The sequence below is a fragment of the Xylocopa sonorina genome, chromosome 12 (assembly GCF_050948175.1).
Source record: "Xylocopa sonorina isolate GNS202 chromosome 12, iyXylSono1_principal, whole genome shotgun sequence".
In the NCBI taxonomy this organism is placed as follows: domain Eukaryota; kingdom Metazoa; phylum Arthropoda; class Insecta; order Hymenoptera; family Apidae; genus Xylocopa; species Xylocopa sonorina.
In genome coordinates this window covers 4,942,786-4,968,225 of record NC_135204.1, presented here as the reverse complement: position 1 = coordinate 4,968,225, position 25,440 = coordinate 4,942,786, and the positions used below count along the sequence as shown (strand labels likewise).

Sequence of the window (25,440 nt, the reverse complement as noted above, 5' to 3'; positions counted from 1 at the left end):
AACAAAGAAAGTTCATATATACCTAGGCCCGATTTGCAGAAATGGCAGCGAAAATTGGAATTTTTGTATTTTTCTTCAGGGAAACAGCAGTTTCAGAGGTGCATTTCAGAGGTGTGGTATCATATGTAAAAATTTGTCACACGGGTAGTGAATCACCTTGTACATTTATAACTCGATGCAAATACTTAATATATATATTTAGCATTGTTCTAGACAAAGGCAATCTACAATTACTATTTGACCTTGAATGGCGTAAAAATGTATGCGATATTTATATGGAACAAGTCTTATTCATTTCAGTTGAGTGTCATTCTGACGTTCCTCTGGGCATGAACAGCGACATCAGTGTGTTCAAATCATATAAAAATATTATTTAAATATTTTTAATTTACCTAAGACGCGCATCGACAAGAACCAAGCTCTTGCTGTGATCGTCAGGACACAGCAAGATAGTTGTGGACGCAGAACAGAAAAAGCGCAGTCGTGTCATCTGATGCTCGAACAGCTAAAAAAAAAGTAATTACGGGAGATCTGTCTCTCCACGATGCGACTAAGACAACTGGTCATTTTGATTCTTGCTGTATCCAATAAAATTTGCCGGTCGAGCCTCCTCGATGACGAGATACGGGTGGTACCGACACCTCTGTCCAGCCTTCGAAGTAATTACGATTTCATAATAGTGGGAGGTGGATCCGCTGGATCTGTGCTAGCCAATCGTTTGTCGGAAAATGGAAATTGGACGGTGCTACTACTGGAAGCTGGCAAAAACGAACCTTACGTATCCGAAATACCAATATTGATGCTGAATTTGTTAGGCAGTTCGTACGATTGGCGATTCAAGACAGAACCGGCGCATGATTATTGCAAAGCACTAAAAAATCGTGAGTGCTCCTGGCCACGTGGCAAGGTAAGAACATTTTTCTCACTTTCTCATGTACATACTCGTATTATGATAAATGTCGATAAATTGGTTTCCTATTTACCAACCCTTTGGTCTGAACACCCTATAATCCTATCACCTTGCATTTTTTAAGTAAATTGCTAAGTTAATATAGCATTCAAAGCAAAAAATACACAACGGCATATTTAAACGATTCTGAAACGAAAGGAGAAGTAATAATTGCTCCACAGGTACTAGGGGGAAGTAGTGTACTGAATTACATGATGTACATCCGTGGCAACAAGCACGATTACGACGGTTGGGCGCAGCTGGGCAATCCAGGCTGGGATTACGAGAGCGTGTTACCTTATTTCAAAAAGTCTGAAGACATGAGAATCAAGGAATACCAGGATTCACCTTATCACAGCACTGGCGGATACTTGACCGTCGAACGTTTCCACTACCATTTCCCTGTGACCGAATACTTCTTAAAAGCGGTCACCGAGATGGGTTACAATATCACGGACGTAAACAGACCCACTCAAACTGGATTCGCCTACACGACCGGAACGTTAAGGGACGGATTCCGTTGCAGCGCGTCGAAGGCTTTCCTTCAGCCAGTTTGGAAGAGGGATAATCTGCATATCATCCTCGAAGCGTTAGTAGAGAAAGTACTGATACGCGAAGGCAAGTGTTACGTTACACCGTTTTATAATTCAATTAAACTATATACAGATTATCTACACTTTTGTTCACATCTCACGAAACTATTTCTCTTCTGTCATGCAACTACTACTAGAGAATGTATCGAGTAAGAATAATCGTTAAATTTCAGATGGAGAGTCAAAAATTGCTCACGGCGTTCAATTTCGTTCCGGATTGAAACGTTACACAGTGAAAGCGGATCGCGAGGTGATCCTATCAGCTGGCTCGCTGCAATCACCGCAACTGTTAATGCGGTCCGGAATTGGCCCGCGGGACCATCTGGATCAATTAAACATTTCCTTGATCCACGATGCTCCCGGCGTGGGGCAAAATCTTCAGGATCATGTATCATTAGTCGGATTAATATATTTGTTGTCTCCACCAGAAGACTATGAGGGCGACGAACCTTTCGTCTTTAACGTACGGTTGCTAACAAACTTTACCGCAGTGACGGAACTTGTCGAGCACAAAGCGTGGTTCACGAACCTCATAACCGAGAGCACGGGTTTCGTTTACACCAAATAAGTATTCTCATCCCCGTTATATATTACTAAACGATCGCTTGCGTACAACTGGCCCTCGCTTCTCCTTGTCTGGATGACTTTCTCCGAGTTCTTTATTTCGCTTCATCTGATTTGAAACTTCATACCCGAGCAGAGATACTTGGATTCGCTTCCAAACATTAACCTTGCACTGGCTTTGATGTTTCTAACATCTTCTACTCTGTTGTTAATCTTAAAACCGCAAATCTAATGCGGTTTTAAAGTATTTTTTTATAAGAATAAGCGGTGAGGGATGTAAAAAGTTGTGACGATACTGCGATAGCCGTGGTGCGATCGTTCATCTCATGTTTTCTCTTCAGGTACGCAAATGAAACTTATCCAGATATACAGATCACGTTCAGCGTCGCAGTTCCAAATACGGATGGCGGTATTTTTGAAAGAAAAGACGTAGGCATACTGGACGATTATTTCATGGCGGATATTAAAAATATCGAGTTCCATAACTCGTACGCACTGTTTCCGACCTTGATAAGACCACGAAGCAGAGGCTACATGAAATTACGAACGACGGAACCCGATGATTCTCCGATCTTCGTCGCTAATTACCTCACCGATCCTCATGACCTTGACGTTTTGGTATAAACACTTGATATTTATTAACAATCTTATGCTTTTTAACCAATTATAGTTTGTATAAAAGTTCATCGATCTTTGGCTTCGCTACCGTTACTCGATAGCGAAAATGAACGATTTCTTTGCATTCGGTTTTTAAGTCGAATATTGTCTGGAATAGTGCAACGTGGCCAGGCTAATATTATATCATTCGCTCCACAGATTAATAAAATTAACGTTATTAATGTTCGTATATGTTTGAACGCAGGCAGAAGGGATGCAAATTGCTGATAACATAATGAATACGCCAGCAATGAGGAAGCTGAAAGTGCAGCGAAATCCGAACAAGATCCCTGGATGCTCGTCACTTAAGTATCCATCACTGGATTACTGGCGTTGTCTTGCGCGGTACTTTACGACGACGTTTTATCACATGTGTGGAACATGCATGATGGGCCCAGCCAGCAATAATATGTCGGTGGTCGACGCCAGACTTAGGGTGCACGGTGTATCCCGTCTCCGAGTAATTGACACCTCCATTATGCCGACAATTAGTTCTGGAAATACAAACGCACCGACCATTATGATCGCAGAGAAAGGCGCTGATATGATTAAAGAGGATTGGCAGAGTAACCCGTAGTTCCGCCTGCCCTCTGAACTGTTATTAATTACGAGATATCAATTTTTCTCCGCTGTTTGTGTTTCATAAAGGAATGTCGATTATTGAGATGTTCTAATCTTTTACCAGAAATAAAGAATACAATTTCGTTATCCAAAAGCTTTGGAATCCTGGTATCAATTTAGTGTTACTAGCAACGACAATGCCCCTTATATACTACTTTTCCTGTACTTGTCGACTACTATCGCTGTTAAAAGTGCTTAAACTGATTCGAACTCTGTTTCTGTCATACTTAAAAAGATGGGTAATGCTAGTCTATCGGTAACTTACTTTGCTGTCGGTAACAGTGTGCGACCTGTTTTAGCACTCTAAGATAGCTCCACGGATAATAAACTGATCATAAAATTAGATGTGAACAGACCTTTCCTTTTTCTTATTTCTATTATTTAATGTTATATCTCACAGTCTATTCTGTAGTAATGTATTCATTATGTACAGATTGAGAAAGGGAAAGGGGGGATTATCATGTGTGAATGATAAGGTATCTTCACAGACACCATCCCTTATCTGCCACCTCTGAAGTGTAATACGTTCACTTCATCTCTTCAAATTTCTTCTCATCAAAATTTATCCCCAAATCGTGATCAACTCAAGTATCCAGAGTTTGAAGTAATTTTATGCTTGGCTTACTGATAGCATTGGAAAAGTACTTACACAAGCAACACACGGCAAGATGGTGTCGATATCATATCGGCACTGCATTGCCACTTCCAAGGAATGTCGGCAGATCCGTAGCCATCTGTGACCGGATTCATTGACGCGCCAATCGCTGTGTTGTCTAGGTAAGTGCTGAATTTGTCTATCTGTTATTCTAAATAAATATTAATGGTGCATCAACAAACTAATATAATATATTAGATGTATTTGATTGTTTAAAGGACTTTTAATGGTGTGATAATATATTATCATAATATATGTATAATGTATTATACGTATAACATTAGTTCATTCTTTATAACTGTGTTACTAATACTCACATCACACAATGCACGTCAGTAATATTTGAGTAATATTTTATTTTATATTTCAGTAATATTTTTTTTAATATCTTTGTCAGTAATATTTAATATATATTAAAGTGTACTACTTTGCAAAATTATAACAACAAATTTTGTTGTTTTTATATTTTATTTCCTCCATTTTAGGTTTATTCAGTATTGTTATCATTTTTCGAAGAATCACTTGGAACATCCAATGGAAAAAATGTTAGTGCAGTAACATTGTTTCTCTTCTCTTCGTTGTTCACCTTTCCTTCCACTTTATCCTTGAGTATTTTTAATACATTTTCCTGTAACAAAAGATAATGTGTCACCCAAATACATATAAATATTTGTATAACATTAAAATTTCCTCTTCTGCTCTCCCACCCATTTAAACGTTTACTCTTGTACATATATCCAAAGTACAAATTAAAATTACATCAGTATCGAAATATTTTCCTAATCTGTATGAATAACAATGATTTACTCACCTGTTCTCCGTTTGGGTGAGTAAGTAGTACTTTAACTGTATAATTTTTCTTTAATACCTTATTTATGTTAGTGACTTTTGTATTCAAATCGTGTTCGCAAATTGCAGCTTTTATAGTAAATAACTTGGTGCCCTTGAGGTTCTGCCTCTTTTGCAATTGTTCAAGATCCTTTTTATTTTCATCTATAATCTTACTAAGTGTTACAGTATGTAAAAGTTTATAAACTTCTCTGCCAGTATTTGGATCTTCCTCTGTAACCTGTACTAACTGCAAATTCCGTCGCTTAGCTATCTTTAGAGCACTATCATAGAAAGTCACAGTCATAGAATCATCTGGATATATAAGCGTAATTTTGACCTCTCTTTCAGTCTTCTTTCTAGGTTTATTAACTTCTGTTTCTAGCTTGTTCGAACAATTCGTACCAACGTTTATCATCCGCCGCCATAACAAATTATTTTTAATGCACTGGCTTACTTTACTCTCGTTCTTAATTAAGAGTGAAGTGCTCCCATTGAATACGAAAGTAATAAACCTTACTGAACATAACATCGCAAAGTTTTGTAAATAATTTTTAAGTACAATCTTGTTTAACATGAAACTGGAAATAAACAAACAGAATTGAGTTATATCAAAATTGACTTATATTAAATAATTAATTAATATTCTTTCAAAAATGTAATTCTCCCTTTCTCTCTCTCTCTCTCTCTCTCTCTCTCTCTCTCTCTCTCTCTCTCTCCCTCTCTCTCTCTCTCTAGCATATTAAGAACACATGTATGTCCTTCAAAAATCAATTAAACTATCATTAATTATATAACAATTTTATAATGTTACAGCAGAGAACACAAAAATATTTCTTGGTTATCCCTTTTTCTAATTTTTCACATCATTTTTTTAAACATTTAACTTCACGCTTCCCGGTGTTTAAATATACTAGGAATACAGCCAACTATATACTCTTAACGACATAATTATTTTTAACCTCTTACTTTAAATACGTCTTCTATTTGTCATTTATAACCTAACGTAATTCTTACTCTTGTTGTTAGTAATATATTGATAATAGATATAATTACTTTGTTTCCATACACGCGTACAATTTAAAATTCGTTACAAAGTTAGGTTAACCATACATCACTCTAATGTACATAGAGTAGAAACTGTTTACCACTACCACCATCGTACGGCATACTGTTACGACAAAGTAAACAATTGTATCTAGGTTAGACTAGATTGCACTAACTCTATTCAAGGTCGAGCTTGTATTCAACGAAACTTAAAACGCGTCGTTTTATTTTGTGTTTATCTACATTCGTACTCCTAATTTGTATTTATCAGCTGTTGCTGGAATTAGTTTATCGTTATACGATATCCGCATATTTCACGAATTCGTAGCTACTGTATAAAATGTAGACATTAACGCGTGCATTCCGCAACTTTAACTTATTTAAAATGTAAATTTCCTTTTAACCGAGAATTATCAGAATCCTCGAAACAAGGAGAGGGGGGTGGGATGGTTTAAAATCGCGAACGCGCGGATAGAGCGCGTTGCGTCGCGAGCTACGAACACACCGTAAACGGAGCTGGAATAATACGAGCAGTAATAAAAAAAAAAAAAAAGAAAGAAAAGAAAACGAACGCCAGAATTAATCTCCAGATCTTGGTTAAATAAATATGGAGAGTTCGTAATGGGCTGGCGTGGTACTTAAAATACATGCACATACACCGGATCGGTCGTCGTTTGTCGAGCATACGAATTGTTGCCCGCGATGCACGCACCCGCGCGTATCAGTTGAAACATTTGTAATGCGCAAGTCGCTTAATAAATATGCGATTCACGTTATCGCCGTGTCCTTGCCGTCTAGGTAGGCGATTACAGTAACAAGTAGGACAAGCTTGACAGGGGAGCTTGGTTAGTCGAAAAGCCGAGGAAGGTAAAGGAACGCCTTGCTTTTTTTTTTTTTTATGACAGTTGATAATATGAAAGGCTGGAAAGCGGAACGATGCGCGAACTCAGATCTCTGATGAACGTAAAAACGGAACGGGTATAAACGGGGGAGAAAGATGAGTTGGTTACGAAGTAGCCCGCTTAGAACTAGCTTCAGCAAGCAACGTTCCAGGGACTCACCGCCAAAAGACGCCGATCCGTCAGCATGTTATGACAGCTTCTGTAAACACTGGCAACAAGCGTACGAGATCATCCTGCGTACATCTGTGAGTTCGATTGCAAAGATGTTTATGAGAGTTAGACAATTTTTCTTTCTCTTCTATTGCCCCTTGCGCAAACAGTTTTCAACGGTACGCTCTGAATAATACACTAATGAGACACCTTATCGCAATCCTGAACAGCCGCCAAAGGGAATACGCAATCAAGATGACGTTCTTGGAGTTGTCAATCACGTAGATCAGATGGTAACGCTGTTAGTCTTAGAATTACGGGACTCTAACTTTTACAATAACTATCGACAATCTACGACGGCGACCCACTCACCTTGTTTGGAATATCTGTTAAGCGAAAACCTTCTTGATAAACTTTACGATTGGAACAAGTACAGCGGAAGGTATGCGGTAAATTTTTAATAACATTCTCTCAGTCTCTCATTCTCGTACAGCATATCCTGTAATATACTGATTTACGTGCGTTATACCTGCAATCTATTTTCAATTTGAACAACACGCACCTGTTTGAAATATTCATTTATTCTGTTTAATGTATTGATCGTAGAAAATATTTAAAGATCCATGTCCTAATACCAGAGACTTTGAAATATGCAAAATGGATACTTTGGATAGGCTAAAGAATGTGGAATGAAATTAAGTAATCGATTTAGTGCGCTGTTTAAGTGGTGGCGAGCTTTATTATTATAATAATTATAGTATGGATGTTTGTACAATTTATGTATATCTTAGTAACATACCAAAAGAAATGAAGCTAAATGAATAGTCATTTCACATTCTAAATATTATGTTTACTGAATATAATTTATGTAAACTATTTTGCATATTTTTGTGTAACATATGTATTCTCTACTGTTTCAATCATTTACATTTTCCATAAGTACACGAACATCTACAGTGTAGTAATAATCGAATATGGAATCTTTAGTATATATACTCTGTTGTTGATTCATTCTATCAAAGGAAATATAATGTTACAGATTTAATAATGCTGTCCGTTTGGAACAATTGAAACTGTACGAACTTTTAGTATCACATAGTGGTGCTCTTCTTGCCCATGAACCAGTTGCCAGACCATTGTTGCGATTACTCGAAGATTGTGCGAATGATATTATGCTTTTAGAAGTAGAAGAAAAATTAGTAGTGTTATTAAATCAATTATGTGTTGCTTTAATGCAAAACATGGCATTACTAGATTTATTTTTTCATCCAACGGCAGTAGGGAAAAGCAAGTTGGTAGACCATATGTATACAGTAGATTTAGTAGACTTACATATATGCATAACATAGAGTAAAACCTTGATTATTAATGAATGGAATGATCGATTGACTGGATCGATATTTATGTATTTCTACAGTATCGCATTAGTTTGGCTAATCAAGGTTCTATTGCACAAATTATGCATGTATTATTTAAGACATAATTAATATTATTATATACGTGTATATTGTATAACATATATATAAAGTATATAATATGACTGCAATTTTTTTAGATTTATTATTTTTACATTATTAATACCATATGTGCACCGAGAAGGTGGAGTAGGACAACAAGCACGTGATTCCATGTTACTATGCATGTCCCTTTCCAAGAAAAATGATGAAGTCGGAATATACATTGCTGATCATTCTAACATATGCCCTGTATGTAACTTTTTAAACAAAAAGAATATATGTAATTTTATACATAAAACATCTCTTTCATTTATTACATTCTGATTTGTTTTCATTCTATTCTACTTCAAAAATACTAATCAAATATTTATTTGTAATCAGGTATTAGCCACAGGTTTAAGTGGATTATATTCAGTGCTGCCAAGAAAATTAGATATTGAAACGGACGATTGGCACCGATTAACTCCAGACGATGTTAATGATTTACCAGCGTTACTACATCTAATGAATTCATTAGACTTCTGTAATGCCGTTGCGCAAGTTGCACATCCACTAGTACAAAAGCAATTACTTGAATTTTTATATCATGGTTTTTTGGTACCTGTAATGGGACCAGCTTTGTTGCAGGTGAGTATCAATACCTTATAAATTAGCGTGGTTCTTCTCTTCTGATCTCAAAGTTTTTTTTTATCACATAATTCTACAAAAATTGTATAATTTCCATCTGCAGATAATAATGCATTTTAAGTCATATGAAGAATTTTAATTCATTTAATTCATACTAGAAACAGAATATGCTAAATACCAAACATAGTCGAATAGCATTCAGAATAATTGCTAGCTAATCTAACAATTTTATGAGTTAATTATGAGTAAAACTTCTGGTCTCTTAGGTAATGTTTCCTCGTTATCCAATTAAGGATTAAAAATATTCTAGGAAGTGAGACAAAAAACGTTGGACAAACTGCAATTGTTTTGAGATGAAAACGTTTGCTTACCTTTCAATTTAATGTTACAAGTTACAATATATATACTTTGTATGAGTGAATAGATAATTACTATGTATTTCTGCATTTTTTTTTATAATGCATTTTAATATTTTTTTTACTTTACACGTATATGTGGTGAAAGAAGGTACTTGCAATTTATTTATTTACATATATATATAAGTGTAAAGTATAATTCACAAGTATATTATTGTTAGACATACATATATGCATCTATTCTTTCTATTCTATGGAATAATTTTTTTATAATGTTTTTAATCTGCTAATCATATAAATTTTCTTTGTTTCTTCTGAATCTCAGTTATCTCATTTCATCCTAATTTTCTATTTATTTAAAGAACCACCAACTAAATAATACTTAATTAGTATATTCAATAGAGCGGAAAATTTATTAACAATTCTTACTTAACAGACTTTTATAGACATATATTCATTTCATAAATGCATATAACATTATCAGTACGGTGATGGTAAATGTAAACATTCATACCTAGTACTAATTAGGTATTAGTAATAATGCTAATCAAATTTCAAATCATTTATGTTGCGATGTGGTTGTTGGTGGCTATCCGGTGACATTTTTATGATGCTCAGGATTCTGTTGGTTTGACCATAGAACAGCTAGATGCACAAAAACAGCGGGTTAGTACGAAACACTATAATTAGTGCTGTCAATTTTTAATCAGCATTTCAAGTTTCAGTAAAGCATAAGTTTGCAATTAATGGTATAAGTCATGTATTGTAATATAATTCATTACAACATATGCCTTACCGATCCAAATAAACTTAAATCAATTAGTAATAAATAAAATATTACGTATATAAATTTTCCTAGTGACATATAAAATAATACAGACTTATGCTTTCACTGAAATATTTTGCTTACTTTCAGTACACGTTTCATACATATAGCTTTTAACTGTCTCATAAACCATATAAATTATATCATGTTATATATAGTATCCCAGAATTGGTAATAGAACTAAGCAGGAAATTATTCTACACGCAAAAATGAGGGAAAAATGTACAATAAAATTTATTCATTGAGGACTTTGTTTTTCGAAAAATCTAGTTTGTAATTTTCTTAAATACACTTGCCTAATTTTTAACTGAACTTTAATGCTTCTTTTACTTAAGACCAAATTTTTAAAAACATATATCAAATATGCTCCGTAATTTTATTTATTTTGACCTGTAGATTTACCTCTTGCTTTGGCTGTACTACCCGTTTTGGGACAGCTTGTATATCCAAAATATTTATGCCTATCGATCTTACATACATAACAAATTTAAAACCTATCATTCATGAAAACTATATTCTTTGTATATAATTTTTATTGACGCTTTTAAATATTATTTTTGTAAAATCGTAAATATACCGTAGATATGTTGCTTTTTATTAGTTGTATGGTATGTAATCTTTAGTATTTATAATTTTATAAAAGCATAACGTAAAATATATATTTTTTGTTGATACTAAAATTATTATCAACTCATTCTTGCGCTACATCATTGTACTTAAATAATAAGAAAGTTTTATTAAAAATTCATTTTTAAATGGTCAAATAAATTATTATATGTGTTTTAAAGAATGCATAATAGTAAAATTGTATAGTTCTTGTAAGATTAATTGCATAAGTAATTGCACTTATATCTGACAGAAATTTTATGCTTATTAATTATTGCATAATTATTTGATGTTAATAGTAAATGAATGTTTCCTCTTAACTAAAGTAATTTACTGTTTAAAGTTATTTGTAAAAATACTAATATCCTTCTTTTACCACAAAGTAAAACTTAAATACTAGATTGTTCTTAGAAATGATTTAAATAGAATTCACTAGCACTTTTATTAACAATTGCTTATTTAAAAATTTTGTATATATTTTATATAAACTAAATCACATACTCTAAAGTGATTTTTTTTTAGTGTTTGAACTCCGTATTTAATCTTTAATTAGTCTAACAATAATAAGAATGATGTAGCATACATGAAATTAAAGTTATAGGTAACTAATACTGTAAAATTACAGACAACGGTGGATGAATTAGTTGCAGCAACAGCTTATTTTGATCTATTCCTTCGTTCTGTAACCGAACCTGGTCTCTTACGTTCACTTGTCCGATTTTTGCTTGAAGACAATTATGATGAATGCAGAATATTGGACAGCCTTATTCAAAGGATATCTTCCAGATCACGGGTATATTTGTCATTTTTTTATTATTCTTTAAGTCATTGTTGCAGACATGCATGATATATAAGGATCAATTGTAACAGCTCCTTACTTTAATGTTCTAGTTATGTATAGTAACATTGGCACTATTTGAAACATTGGTCAATTTAAATTGCGAGGACATCATGTTAGAATTATGTCTGGGCGCATTGAGTCCGTGTTCTCATGTGATGCTTTCTCAACGTAGAAGGCTAAGGGACATAGACCCCTTCGGACGAGCAGCTGAAAAGTTTCTCTCCTTGACACCAAGTTGCTGTTCACCATTAGCATCTGCAAATTCTCAGTTCAACTCTTTGCCTAACAGTACGACGTACGAAAAACATTCGAATACTACGTCTGACTCTTTAAAATCATTGCCTGCATCCGTAAATTATGGTGTTAGATTATCGGACAGTTTGTATGGGAATTACCATGCATATTTATGCGACGCTCGACAGAAAATAAGAGCTTGTCGAATAGCCTGTTCTAATTGGTCGTATCAATACAACGGAGAATTGCCAAAAGACAGTACGACTAGCAGTGCAACTACTCTAATAGATGACAATACGTTGGCAGACCAAACACAAAAGGGAACCGACGTGACTAAAGCTTTATCGTTAGAAACTTTAAAGCATTCGACGGTTTTCAACGAAATCAACGAAAACTCGTCAGTAGACAATATGTTAGTTAATATTCAGTCTTTATTAGATGGAAAGAATGCAAATGACGAAGAGAAAGAGGTAAAACCGAACCATGTGCCCGTTGTAACGACAGGTATAGAGTTATCATTAGACGAACAAGCGAAATTGGATGCTGATATTGCTGAATTGTTAAATGAAGATATTGAAATATCAGAGTCTGTTAAGGAGATGTCATTAATGGATAAAAAGGAGCTTGACAGTGGTACTGATGATTCTAACACCGCCATGAATTCACTTTTATCATTAGGGGAGAGTAGCGGTTACGAAAGCTTCGCGTTTAAAGGTTCTTCACAATCAACACCAGACAACGAGCCTAGCGAGGATCGAATAAGCGAGCACGAGGAAACAGAAATCGAATCGAACAAAGACCAAGGTGTATTTCTCCATAGTACTGTAGAATCAAGTTCGACCACATCGGAGGAATTAACAGCGAATAAACAGAGCAAAGAAAGTTATCGTCAAGACGTATTTAACGGGCAACCTAATGTCGGCATATTTTTAGACGTCCTTTTACGGAAACTCGAATGCATGACAAGTAATAACTTGTATGTTAATTTACATCTAACTGGTCTTATTAGTAGACTGGCAATATATCCTCAGCCATTATTACAATCATTTCTCTTAAATCACTCTCTAGTATTTCAACCTAGTATTAGGTCACTTTTTCAGGTTTGTAATTATACAAACACTTTTGTTGCAAAGTTATCGTGTAAATAATATGCAAGATTATGAAAATAATCGATTATCCTCAGGTACTCGCATCATTGAAGCACAAAATAGATCAATTTCTCTCACAACACAATAATATAGACGTATTGGTAGAACAAGCTCGGCTATTTTTAATCAACCGTGAGGATAAACTAGTGAATGCGAGAAAGAATGCATTAGAAGCTGCTGCCCATTCTGCACCCGTTAAAAGAAATTCCTTAAGCGGAGAACCATTTTCAAGAGGTATGATTCATTTTTTTGATTATTTTTAAAATATGTATTATTTTAGTTAAATAATATGGTTGATTCAACAGAATTAAGGGCGAAATAAATAAAATTTAGTGCAATGCTTCGAATGATAATAATTTATATCATTCAGTTTGCCTTTAATTTAGTCAAATCACACATTACATTATTTAACTAAAGCAACTCAATATACTTTTGCCCTAAGTTCCATTTCACAGTTTATTTACAAGTTAATATCATGTAACCCTTAATAATTGTCCATGCAATCTGGAAGTATTCAAAAGATGTAGGTATAGTCATCATTCATCAGTGCACATAATATATAAATATCACGTTTCGAAGACATTTTTAAAAAATCATATTTTTAGGTGAAAGTAAGAGATGGAGTTTAACATCTTCTTTTACACAAATGCTTAGAAGATCTAGTGGTAGTTCTGGTCCAAATAATTTAATTAATACAGTCAATCAATCAACTAGTATATCAGAAAATCAATTAGAAACGATGGGACATGGATCTAGATACCGGTAAATATATTCCTCTTATCATTAATATTTTTTACTCTAGCTGCAATGTATTATAATGAGAAATTATAATATCACGCAAAATTTTGTTTATAAATTAGGTATTATACAAAAACGTCCTGGGGATTCCCAAATGAAATAAGTCCAGTACAAAATGTGGTCTTATGCGCAGTTGTATTAGATGAATGGTTAAAAGAATTAGCTGCTATTACACAGGAGCATGCCATTATGTCTCTCACAAGTAATCTGGAGTTTAAAGTTTAATATGTAAGATAACTAAAGCACAGGAATTTAAACATTCAGTTGACAACAGAGAGTAATGATACATTTAAAATATTTTTTAATTGCAGGGTTTCAATAAAATATGTGATATACTGCTAGGCTTGCATAACATAAATCAGATTATTAGCGTTTAAAATGTTTATCCGGAGTTGTTAAATAGAATGTAAAGATAGTATATAGAATATTGCTACAGAGACACAACGGTATCGATATCTATTTTATTTTGCAGTTGTAGATAGGTAGTTCTAAGGGATTAGCTTCAAAAAATGTACATTTACACGTTTTTTTTTTTTTTTTTTTGTTGAAGTTTGCAATTTTAAACATTAGTTACGTTGAAATTGTGTTGAAAAAATATTATAAAAATGTTTTATTTAATATAGACGCAATTTTAAAATACTAATTATTAATATTTAAATTATATATATATCGATTCAATCTAATATCGTGAAGACTGACATTTAGAGCAATTTCCTATGCGATATATACATATTACATTATTACGAACAATTTAATAACTTTTTACTATGTATACTACAAAACCTAATTCAATTTTATTTGCAATTATATTTAAATTGTATGCAACAGTTCAAGATTATAAGTAAAGAAAAGTGCCAAGTAATTACCTTAATATGTTGTACAATATAATTAACACTTTGGAAATTGTTCCAAATGTTTTTAAAACTTAACGATCAAATAATTATTGTGACAAATTAATTTTATTTTTAATGAAATGAATACCGCACATGAAAATATTTATACATTTTTTGCGCTAACTTGCAATGCATAATGTATGATAATTACTTAGCCTGTCTTTAGTGTACTTAATCTAATACATAGACGAAATCACAATTATTGCATAATATATATTCTCAAATATAATTTAAAAACTTAATATGTAACACAAACAATACATATATAGAGAAAGGGAAAGAAAATTATGTCACAAATTATGAATTTTTTAATATATCCGGCTGAAGTTGAACGTGGTAAGCTCAACACCGATTGTAATTAATAATTTCGTCTGGTATTCTCAATTATTACTATTGCAATATTAGATGAAAACATTTTATTATACGGTTTTATATTGATTCAGCTATACCGATTATTAAATTTTTATTCAGTATATGCTGTGTTGAACATAAAAAAAAAAACTAACTTTCTCGATGTTCATGATAAAACGTTAGCATAATTACTTATTTTACGGTATTGATGAACAAAGAGAAATTAATACTTGCCAATAATCATGTGGTATTGCACATCTATGAAATATTTGCCTACGTATTCATAAGTAACATATCAAAACTTAATTGTTAATGCGAGAATTGTTCTAGCTCAATTTTTGTTAACATATACTGGAATCGTTGTCGAGACGAGTGTAATTTTTAACACGTTATGATAATAAAAATCAGTTAACGAAGTGAGAAAGTGCAAGACACGCATCGGGAAGAAAAATTGTAACGATGTATTCGCTTATCATTGAAAAACAATGTATTTTTTGATCACTTTAAAACTTGTATTTAGTATAAAATACTTGCCGCGATGTGATATTAAACTAGGCTATTAAAAGATTGTCCTTATTGAGATGCTTCAGCTTCGTTTTCGATTTAAACGTTGGAATGCATATATCGGTTTTATTAATAATTGTTAACAATTTTGTATCGCTACAATAAAGTGTGCTTCTAATGTTTGAACATAGTGCATGTTGAAACAATATCATTTTATTTAATTCTTTTTCAGTAGTTGATTCTATACTATTATAGCATTAACAATTGTACTAGTATGAAAAATATTTTCCAAAATTATTTATGATAACAAATTAATAATGTTTCCATCGTAACAGCTTTTAATCCAAATTCCATCTTTTCTAACAAATATTTCATCAAAAACATGGAAAAATGTTGTTATTATATATACTTTTGTGCAATATACATGCAGTATTTTCAAACAAAATTAATATACTTGGCGATTTATTGCAAATAATAATCTAATATTTATTATTATTATATTTCACTATCTACTTTATTGTTATGTTTAAATTTGTTGGTGAATTTATATATTAAAGTAGCCTGGTAATTCTTCAAGGTTCTAAGCTATTTAGAATTGCATATATATAATTTCAATAGCATAATTTCTAAATGTCTAAGTTAATTTTCCATGCATTAACTTTATAGCTCTAATTATGCTAACTTTTGTAAATCTCGAATCTGTTTGAAAGGTATATCTCTCCATTATTTCTTATAAAAATTGTAATAACGAACTAATTGAATTCTATAGTTACTTTCTATACACACATGAAATTATACATTTGCATTTCTGTTTTACCTTTTTTTAAAGATATACTATATTTTGTTATAAAATAACATGTTAAAATTTATTGTAATAAATTATATTATTTGCGATTTCCTAGTAATCACCAAGAAAGCTTTTATTTATTATATACTGGTTTCTCTTTAACGAGGTAATTTTATTTCTATTATCAAAATTGTATGCATATGTATGTATACATGTATACGTACAAAATTTTTAAAAAAGTAATGTTAATCTTAGGAAAGTGTACATGACAAATGTAACATAAAATAAAATGTATATCATTGTGTTACATAGAAAATGTTTGAATTAAAACTGATACTAAAATTATAAGCATTCTCTGACAACACAACTTTGTCACTCTAAAAGTACTGTGATACATATCGTGCAATTTTAGTAGAAAAAGAGTTTCTAAACCTTGTCACTGTGCTGTTACTGTGACAAAGTTTTGCTGTCAGGATGTAAATTTCAATAGTTTTACTGTAATTTATTGTATATTTCCCGCTTTAGAGGTAAGAGAGAGAGAAAGATATATACGAAAGCTATAAGAAAGAGTGAGATAGATGCTACCGACCCTACACTAGAACTCGTGGCGCCATCTCTGTAAAAAGTGCTCAAACTGGTCGCACACAATTATCGACAGCGAAGTAAACTACTCAAGAACTACTAACGCCATCTCTTGGAGGCGTGCTGAAACTGATCGATCATTAGTTTCAGTTCTTTCCTCAGAGATGGCGCTACTTCTTCAGTAGTTCACTTTGCTGTCGATAACGATGTGCGAGCAGTTTGAGCACTCTTCACAGGGATGGCACCAGGGGTTCTAGAGTAGGGTCATCATCATCTGTCTCACTCTTTTTTCTGACATCTTTCTCTCTCTTACCTCTAACGGTAAGGTTGGCGCCATCTCAGTGAAAAGTGCTCAAACTAATCGAAAGTTTTAGCCCTGCGCGAGAAAATGGCGCCACTAATTATTCCCTTGCGTACTTTGACGAAGAAATGATAAAAATAAGATATTGGTTATTTTTACATTAATAATTAGTAAAAACAAAAACATTTACAGAAAGCGTTCCTTCTTTATTTTAAAAGAAACTTTCACTTTCTTTTAGAACGCCATAGAGCGAAGATGGAATAAAAACAGGCGTTATTAATTATTTCTCTTGTCTGCGTTTCCGTATTTATCAACGCAAAATAACATATCATCAGCACTCCTAATTTAAGTTCCTAGAAACACATTATAATTGATGCAATTATATATTTACTTAAAATTGTTCCATAATTAATAAAATAAATTGTTAACAACTAGTGTTTCAAAAGGGGGTATTTCTTTAAAAAAAAAGTACAAATTGAAAATATTTGTTTATCAATTTTGTTACTATTACATTACTATTTCTATTGATGTGAAATAAAACATCGAAGTAACGCGTCTTAAATTTAATGCCAAACGCGCACTGTCGACTGGGATACGTTCGATTTAAAAGGTCCAATCGTTCTGTCTCGCTTCGATCAACATTTGTCGATAGATGCAGTCGCGAATATTGTACAACCAGATAAAAAGGACTAGTAACAATCAAGAATCACTAGGTTGTCGATATTTAACTTCTCGAATTCTGATTTCGCTTGTTCGAATTTGTTATACCAGAAAAAGTCTAGAGCCGTATCCATCCGTGCTTATAATAATAAGTTATCTATATGTACGTGTACGTATATGTGTAACCACATTAAAAATAGAATTGTCTATCCGCACCAGTATAGCAGCCGTATAGTGCTAAAGTGCACAGAGTTTGACACAAGCATTACAACTGTGATTAATCCGCATGATTTCATACTTTCAAGCACGTTAATTGTTATCCATGTGTGCGTTCCGATTATTAATCCGACTGCACGACGGATGTTATTTAAATTTATCAATATCTATCTAGATTCACATATAAAACGCATATATATTAGGTATATATTATATTAGGTATAAGCAATATTACAATATTAACATCTCAATTACCGCATCTTGTTAGATTCAATTAGACATAAATTTCGTTGGATTTGATTGTTCGATACTCGTAACACATGTCAAGGTGTTAAAGGTTAATATAATACGCCTGTACGTTGTCTTAATTAACACTTTGAGTGCGAGAAAATCGGCAAACGCGCGATTGACAGTCCTTACAGTTATCGAGCTGTTCCCATAATCTTCGAATCTAAACTATGCGCCCAATATCTTATCACTAAATTGTATATGTTAGTAATTGTAAAGTAAATTGGATATATGATTATACAGGGTGTTCCTGAAATCGTAGTGCAGCCAGAGAGGATGTAATTTCTTACGTGAATGTAAGTGGTGGATACGAGATGAAATTATTCGTACAAGGTTTCACTTTTAAAGAAACTGCATTCGAATACTTGTCAAGCGTGGATGAGCTTAACTGGTCACAATCTGTTTAATTCACCTACATGCATACATATCATAGCTCTCGTTCAGTTTTTGCAAACGATATCAAGGTTTGGTATAATTGAACGTGATATAGTCGGCTTGAATTATCATAAAAATGATATCAGAATTTTAACTAATTAGAATTTCCTTTTTATTCAATTTATTGAATGCAACTGGTAGGTGCACCCTTTTTCTATATAGTTTTTCACCTTTGTGCGTTAAATATATCATCAGATATTTACAATTTTTATGGATTTTTGTAGATTAAAATTTTTTTTTTAATCGTAGTAGTTGATACACCTTATCAAAGAAAACTCTTTTATAACACTAATATCATTTTTTAACTTTCTAGCCAATTTGCGCAGGTGCTGAAATGATAAACATAAATTACCATATTACTAATTCTATCATAGCTTCGCTAGAGTACTAAATGATATACCATGTTACTCTATATATCTATAAAATATCTAGAGATATGACAATCATCTTTATATTACATTATACTATGTGACTACACATAAATTATGGTTTTATTATTTTCATTTCTAGTATGGTTATAGATATTTAAAAAGTTCAAACCATTATTTAAATATAAGCGAACACTGCACTCAAAGTGTCAATTGAAAGTACCTTGATATTTATATATTCAGTTTAATAATGGTTTATAAGTAGTGCAAGATTCCTTAAAATATATTATTACAATTTCAGCACATTTATGAACAACATACTTTGATATAAGAAGTATTCATGCCTTTTTGTTTGGGAAATTATACAACCTGTAATAACATGGAGGAATATGCAGTAGTATCTGACATATCAGTTGTAGATGTTTATGATATCGCATCTGAAATTGGAAAAGAATGCGAGAAACTTATAGATTCGTATGGAGTAGAATCTGTGACTAACTTGATGCCAAAAGTGATACATGCGTTAGAATTGCTAGAAAATCTTGCGACCAAAAATGAGCGTGAAAATACCACAGTTCAAGAATTACAATCAAAGATTTCACAATTGGAAAGTGATAAAATTGGAAAAGCTGAAGATAGACAAAGATTCGAAAAGGTATATTATTTAAGAATATTAAACATCATTTTACTCTTACAGTATTAAAATTAGTATTAAAATTAGACACTCCAAAATAAAAATGGATGTGTTACAATTAAAATTTTATATTTTATGTAGTCTGTGTAATTATTGAAATATGTATCATTATGCTGTACAGGAACTGGAACAAATTGAAGAACACTGGCGTCAAGAGTCCCGTGACCTGGTAGAAATGGTTACAAGGTTGCAAGAAGAAAATAGACGATTATCAGAAGCTCTGCAAGAATCACGTAGTGACAGTCAGTACAGCAGTAAACAAAGTACTAACAACCTCTTTCCTACTAACACAATGCTACAAACATCCTGTTACATATAAGTTTCAATAGTTACATAAATATATTTTCAGCTTTTACAGCTAGCCAAGAAGTTGATGTAGCAGTATTGCAACATTTAAGATCTATGATAGATAGACAAAGGGAACAAATTCGAGGAAGGGACAAAGAATTGTTGCAAAAGAATACAGAAATAGAAAATGTAAATTAGTACTTATATTTATACATAATTTGTGATTAACCCATTGCAATCCAATATCGAGCTAGACACATTTTATTTCCTTGGGATCAAATGCAGATTTGAAACATGAAACATACATTCTTTTATATTAATATTAACTTTATTGACTGATTTCGAAAAAAAGTTATTGAATATCAATCGATTAAGGAAAAATATTGAAAATATCTCAGACTGCAAAGGGTTAATATAAACTATATACATTTTCATTTAAAAAAATGCGAATAATTTTAGAGTCGCGGAAAATATAATTTTGAGACAAATTTTAGATACAATATTTAGTCCAAGGCTGTCCAACCCGCCGTATTAATGCGGCCCAAAAATATTTAAAGTTACTGAAGCATTTTTCAGAGGAATGATTTGTAGGGTGTGAATGATTCTATTTTGCGGAATAAGTGGAGTAACTGCGTGGGATCGAATTCGAAAGGTCGAGGTGCGAGAGAAGAGTGTTTGGAAAGAAATAAAGTGACTGCGTGCGATTGGGTTCGAGAGAAGAGTGTTTGGAACCGAGCAACAGGACCTGACGACAGGATCATGTAGATGCATGAAGAATGCATGGGGAATAGGGTGAATCCGAGGAACAAAAAAAGTCAATTAATAGTGAACAGCGGTAAAGTAAAAAACGAATAGCTCTAATACATTTCTGATCCAAAACACCATGTCTTCTTCCAATTTGGCCCAGGAAAACAAAAAGGTTGGACACCCTTGATTTAGTCCCTATGAGCAGAATACTTTCTTTCTCCTGTATTTCTAAAAGCAACGAGGATACTTTAAAAGTCAGATGTTTCTCTAAGTGAAATCAAGCTCCTATATATATGATATATTTATCCTAATTCATGTTTCCATTTTATACAGCTTACGGCACAGGTCGAAAAACTGAGCGTTGTTGGCCGAGAATTAAAGCGAAAACAGCGTCAAGCACAAATGCAAGCCCGTGGTCTGGTCGAAGAGAGAGCAGATTTCTTAGCTCAGTTGCAAGATCAAAATCGTGAATTGATAAATCTCCGAGCTCGTCTTGGTTTAGCGAAAAAAGAAAACGAAGACTTGAGTAAATTACAAGGTTATCCAGATTTAACGAACAAGGCTGTTTATGATTTAGATGATCCTGATAGACCAAGATTTACCACCGCTGAGTTGAAAGAAATTTTACATGAACGAAATGAATTAAAAGCTAGAGTGTCAGACTTGGAAGACGAGCTAGAGCTATATCGACCAAAATCTGAAACGTACGTCTCAAATATATGCAATAATAACATATTATAATTTTTGTAATACTAAATTTACTTGTAACTAATTCGCAGAAAAGTATTGAAGTTTTGCGTACTAACCAACCGACGTCATATGCAGTCACTTAATATAAATTATAGGATTTCTGTAACATAATAATATTACAATATTTAGAGAATTATACCATCCTTTCTGTAATATTATAGGGTCGAAGATGATAAAGATGCTCCTGTGCAAGGCCCTCTTCCTTACGAACCAGATGATGCACCCTGGAAAAAGTCTGAATCTGGAATTCGTAAATTGTAAGTAATTCATGGCAAATAATCGAGAATTCTAATTTTTAACAATAATATCTACTTTCCAGTTTCCGGAAAATTTTCTCAGAGTCTAGCAGTAGTTTTTTAGTCGGTAGTAGTCCACGCAGAAGTCTTTCTAGTTTATCAAAAATGGCCCTCTCTGGAAACAGTACATATGACGAATCTGTGTAATGATTTTCTAACAAATAATTTTTAATATCTTACAAGAATTGGTTGAACGTTATGCTCTTGCATTTACTTGTAGCATTTCTTTCCTAGTATGTAAAACTGCACTAACGAGTAAACAAATAACAAAAATGTTATGAAATTACTAGTAATAACAATTGAATAAATGACTGGTTAATATGAATATAAAAATGTTGATAAAAATATGAATATTCACGTGTCTGCAACACACATTACATGTATCTACTATCTATAAAATGGTCTAAAGAACGAACTAAATATATATATATATATACATATATATACACGGTTCTTATGTTGATAATTGAATTGACGTGCCTCCAAAGTTAAAAATGTTAATAATGATACATATGGTAGTGTTTCATTATTTTCATTGGTAATATATATATATGAAATACAAGTAATGATAATAAGTATTATATTAAATGATGTTACACAGTCTCTTTGACTTGTGTAGAAATGCATTTTTCTTTCTTCTTTAATTATGTACAGGATGTTTAGTAATAGTTAATAGAAATATTAAGGAGTGATTCTATAAGCTAAAATAAGAAAAAATCAAGAATGATGATATTGTATTTATAGTTTCCATCTTGACAAAATTAGTATTATATCATTACTACACACGTATTTGGCGAATTTTTATTGTTATTTGTATCAAACATAAACTGGAACTTATAGTGTGGTTCAAGAAAATTATGATGAAACCACAAATGCCACTTTGCCATTCTTGAACTTTGTTTTATTTCAACCTATAGATTCACTATTCAAATTTTTTTACCAACAATTGCTGAATATCTTGCATATTTATAGATATCACAGAACAAATATTCCTAGAAAATGTTCAACTTCATCTTGTTAAAATATGAAATTTCATAATTTGTTCTTGCATTTATTACATAGTAATTACAAGTGCGTGAAATACCAAACGTATTGACAGATAGCATAATAAATACATCTTTATCGATATGAACTATATTTACTGTTATGATAAATAGAAAATACTGTATGGTGATACAACAAAAATAATTATTAATTTTGAAAGTGTTTACAATTTTTATATATTTCTTTTTATTTCGACAATTTTTTATGTCTAAATATAATTCAATATATTTCATTAATTGTTTTTTGATTAACTTTTAAATATCTGTACTACAATATGTTTACATTTCAATAATTTGTGCCATTACATGTCGATGTGAAGATAAATGTAAACATCACATTTACGTAGATTGTAAATAATATTTGAGAATTATGAACGTAACGAATATATTATGAATTAACAAAAAGATATATATATATATATAACAGTAGTGTTTGTATGTGAAAGACATTCATGATATAAAAAACATTTGCATCCAATCAATAACATACATCGATAGTAGTGACTTATATGAATAAATTAAAATTAAAAAAAAAATCATCAAAATAGCTGTCACTAATATTGATTTTAGTATATTTGGGAAGAACACATTATGACTTAGAGACATTACTTATAAATACTCTAAGTTTAAACTTACAAATATCTATATCAGTATAACATGTATATTGTCATAAGAAAATGCAATTACTGATTTAGTTGTTACAAAACACAGTTGAATTTCTAATGTTCACTAGAACGTTTGTAAAATTTTACATAAAGCTTTACATTATGCTATTAAACGCAAAAATAGATATTTGAAGAATATGTATTTTTTGAACAACATAAACACATGTACAACCAATTAGACGGGTTTAAATTTAGTAACATGTATAAAATGAGATTTGAAAATTAATAAAGAACGTATTGTAATTTTTGAGTTACATGTAACTGTAAAACATATCTGCAACTTAAGTTATTGTGTGACCCTTCCGGCAGGCACGTTGCAATATTTCATGGCGCAAATAGATGAATGCTACTATAATTCAATAATAGCATAGTTTGTCCCATAAATGAGAACAAAAATAAAATGAAAGGTAAATCTTGCATAACAAAAATAAGGATAAAAATGTAGAGATATGAACAAAGGGAACAGACCAAGATAAAAATAAAATGTGATATTTAAAGACCGCAGGACACAATGAAGTAATCATTGTTACAAGCAAATACAGTTAATGTCTGAGAATATCCCAGAATAATTAGTAAGAAAATAACATGTATAAAGAATAGACTTAATTAGGAAATTGTACACTGTGCCATAAGAGTCTGAAGTTTTATAGACAAAATCTTACTTTATTGGCAGCCAGTATTCCTTTCACTTTTATTAAGGGATTAAATATGCGGCACAAAATGATGTTACGCGTCCGCTGGATGGGTTTAAATAAAGGAAGATACATATTTATTTTATAATAAAGATATATGTTCCGTTTAAGTGTAATTTGTGTTAAAATCATTATAATTCTAGTCCTATTAAAATGTGCCTACTAAATACATCTATTTATCTTGCATTAAGTTAATCAAATTTCGGGAGGAATTTATAAAATGATGTGTCAATTTTGTCTAAAGTGTAATACAATTTATTAGGCCTTGTCTATAGAATATTCCAAATATTAAACAATCAATGAATCCGAAATTCTAAAAGTATAATTTCAAGAAGGAATGCCGATTTTTTTTTTTTTTTTTTTTTAAACAATCAATTTTACGAAACTGCAAATTAAAGTTTAATTCACTAAAATGTACATCGTTGAATGCATATATCTTTCCATTGATAATTATAACGTATTAAAAATGATATTTTAAAACAAATATATTTTAACTCGTTATGTTAAAAGTTTTAAATACAAATAAGCAACATATTGAATGACACTTAATTGCTTTTTTTTTTAATTTTTAGGTTTCGAAAAAGTCGTTTTTTCAAAAGATCGACTCGATTTTCTTCTGAGAAGTCGATGCACGATAAAGTTGACCGGAAAAGGGTCAATCTGTTGGTGTAAAAGAATCGATCTTTTGAAAAATTGATTAAAGATCGGCATCCCTAATTTCAAGGTAGTGGGCTTTAGTGGACTTTACAGAAGTCAACCAAACCAAATAAAATAATTTCGTATACATTATAAAATTTTGAATAGAGATCATTAGATAATATTAAACGTATTTCTTAATACAATATTATAATAACTTTTAATTCACATAGGAAAATATTTGTATATGTAACATATTATATCGTAATATTGAACAAACGATGGCTTCATTCACGTAATTAATACAAATAAAATTTATAATTTATAGTATATAAAAAGTGAACGTATTAAATGTTTGTATTTTCTACTGAAGTACTATAATGTT

At 31.9% G+C, this 25,440-nt stretch overlaps 3 protein-coding genes across 7 annotated transcripts; all 3 read left to right on the top strand.

The window, feature by feature from the left end:
- Positions 1–544: 544 nt before the first annotated feature.
- LOC143429614 (glucose dehydrogenase [FAD, quinone]-like) lies at positions 545–3,340 on the top strand. The gene is made up of 6 exons (XM_076905291.1): positions 545–907; positions 1,132–1,567; positions 1,716–2,095; positions 2,243–2,313; positions 2,448–2,724; positions 2,969–3,340. The coding sequence occupies exons 1-6, from the start codon at positions 545–547 to the stop codon at positions 3,338–3,340; spliced, it is 1,899 nt and encodes a 632-aa protein (XP_076761406.1).
- A 3,249-nt stretch (positions 3,341–6,589) lies between these two features.
- On the top strand, positions 6,590–15,507 carry LOC143429593 (FHIP family protein AGAP011705). Of its 2 annotated transcripts, XM_076905262.1 has the most exons (12): positions 6,590–7,061; positions 7,197–7,408; positions 8,006–8,257; positions 8,522–8,672; positions 8,805–9,050; positions 10,025–10,072; positions 11,464–11,631; positions 11,730–13,013; positions 13,097–13,295; positions 13,667–13,823; positions 13,922–14,087; positions 14,171–15,507. In XM_076905262.1, the coding sequence occupies exons 1-11, from the start codon at positions 6,912–6,914 to the stop codon at positions 14,082–14,084; spliced, it is 3,030 nt and encodes a 1,009-aa protein (XP_076761377.1). In that variant the 5' UTR covers positions 6,590–6,911; the 3' UTR covers positions 14,085–14,087; positions 14,171–15,507. The 2 variants fall into 2 exon arrangements, with proteins under 2 accessions (XP_076761377.1, XP_076761378.1); XM_076905263.1 differs by lacking the exon at positions 10,025–10,072.
- Positions 15,508–18,608: 3,101 nt separating this feature from the next.
- On the top strand, positions 18,609–25,289 carry Rilpl (Rab interacting lysosomal protein like). Of its 4 annotated transcripts, none has more exons than XM_076905981.1 (7): positions 18,609–18,737; positions 19,546–19,899; positions 20,060–20,201; positions 20,288–20,415; positions 21,307–21,677; positions 21,885–21,980; positions 24,992–25,289. In XM_076905981.1, the coding sequence occupies exons 2-7, from the start codon at positions 19,585–19,587 to the stop codon at positions 25,089–25,091; spliced, it is 1,152 nt and encodes a 383-aa protein (XP_076762096.1). In that variant the 5' UTR covers positions 18,609–18,737; positions 19,546–19,584; the 3' UTR covers positions 25,092–25,289. The 4 variants fall into 4 exon arrangements, with proteins under 4 accessions (XP_076762096.1, XP_076762097.1, XP_076762095.1 ...); XM_076905982.1 differs by lacking the exon at positions 24,992–25,289 and adding an exon at positions 22,043–22,607 and having other exon boundaries at positions 20,060–20,180; positions 20,297–20,415; XM_076905980.1 differs by lacking the exon at positions 24,992–25,289 and adding an exon at positions 22,043–22,607 and having other exon boundaries at positions 20,060–20,180.
- Positions 25,290–25,440: the final 151 nt, after the last annotated feature.

Bases quoted from the DNA above. Each gene is read 5' to 3' on its own strand.
- LOC143429614 (XM_076905291.1), top strand. From the start codon at position 545: ATGCGACTAAGACAACTGGTCATTTTGATTCTTGCTGTATCCAATAAA. The intron at 1,568-1,715 runs GCAAGTGTTACG...GTTAAATTTCAG, and splicing joins GAAAGTACTGATACGCGAAG to ATGGAGAGTCAAAAATTGCT. The intron at 2,096-2,242 runs GTTTACACCAAA...ATACCCGAGCAG, and splicing joins TAACCGAGAGCACGGGTTTC to AGATACTTGGATTCGCTTCC.
- Rilpl (XM_076905979.1), top strand. From the start codon at position 19,585: ATGCCTTTTTGTTTGGGAAATTATACAACCTGTAATAACATGGAGGAA. The intron at 20,202-20,287 runs GTACTAACAACC...ATATATTTTCAG, and splicing joins TCAGTACAGCAGTAAACAAA to CTTTTACAGCTAGCCAAGAA. The intron at 21,678-21,884 runs GTACGTCTCAAA...GTAATATTATAG, and splicing joins TATCGACCAAAATCTGAAAC to GGTCGAAGATGATAAAGATG.
- LOC143429593 (XM_076905262.1), top strand. From the start codon at position 6,912: ATGAGTTGGTTACGAAGTAGCCCGCTTAGAACTAGCTTCAGCAAGCAA. The intron at 7,409-8,005 runs GTATGCGGTAAA...ATAATGTTACAG, and splicing joins TGGAACAAGTACAGCGGAAG to ATTTAATAATGCTGTCCGTT. The intron at 8,673-8,804 runs GTATGTAACTTT...ATTTGTAATCAG, and splicing joins ATCATTCTAACATATGCCCT to GTATTAGCCACAGGTTTAAG.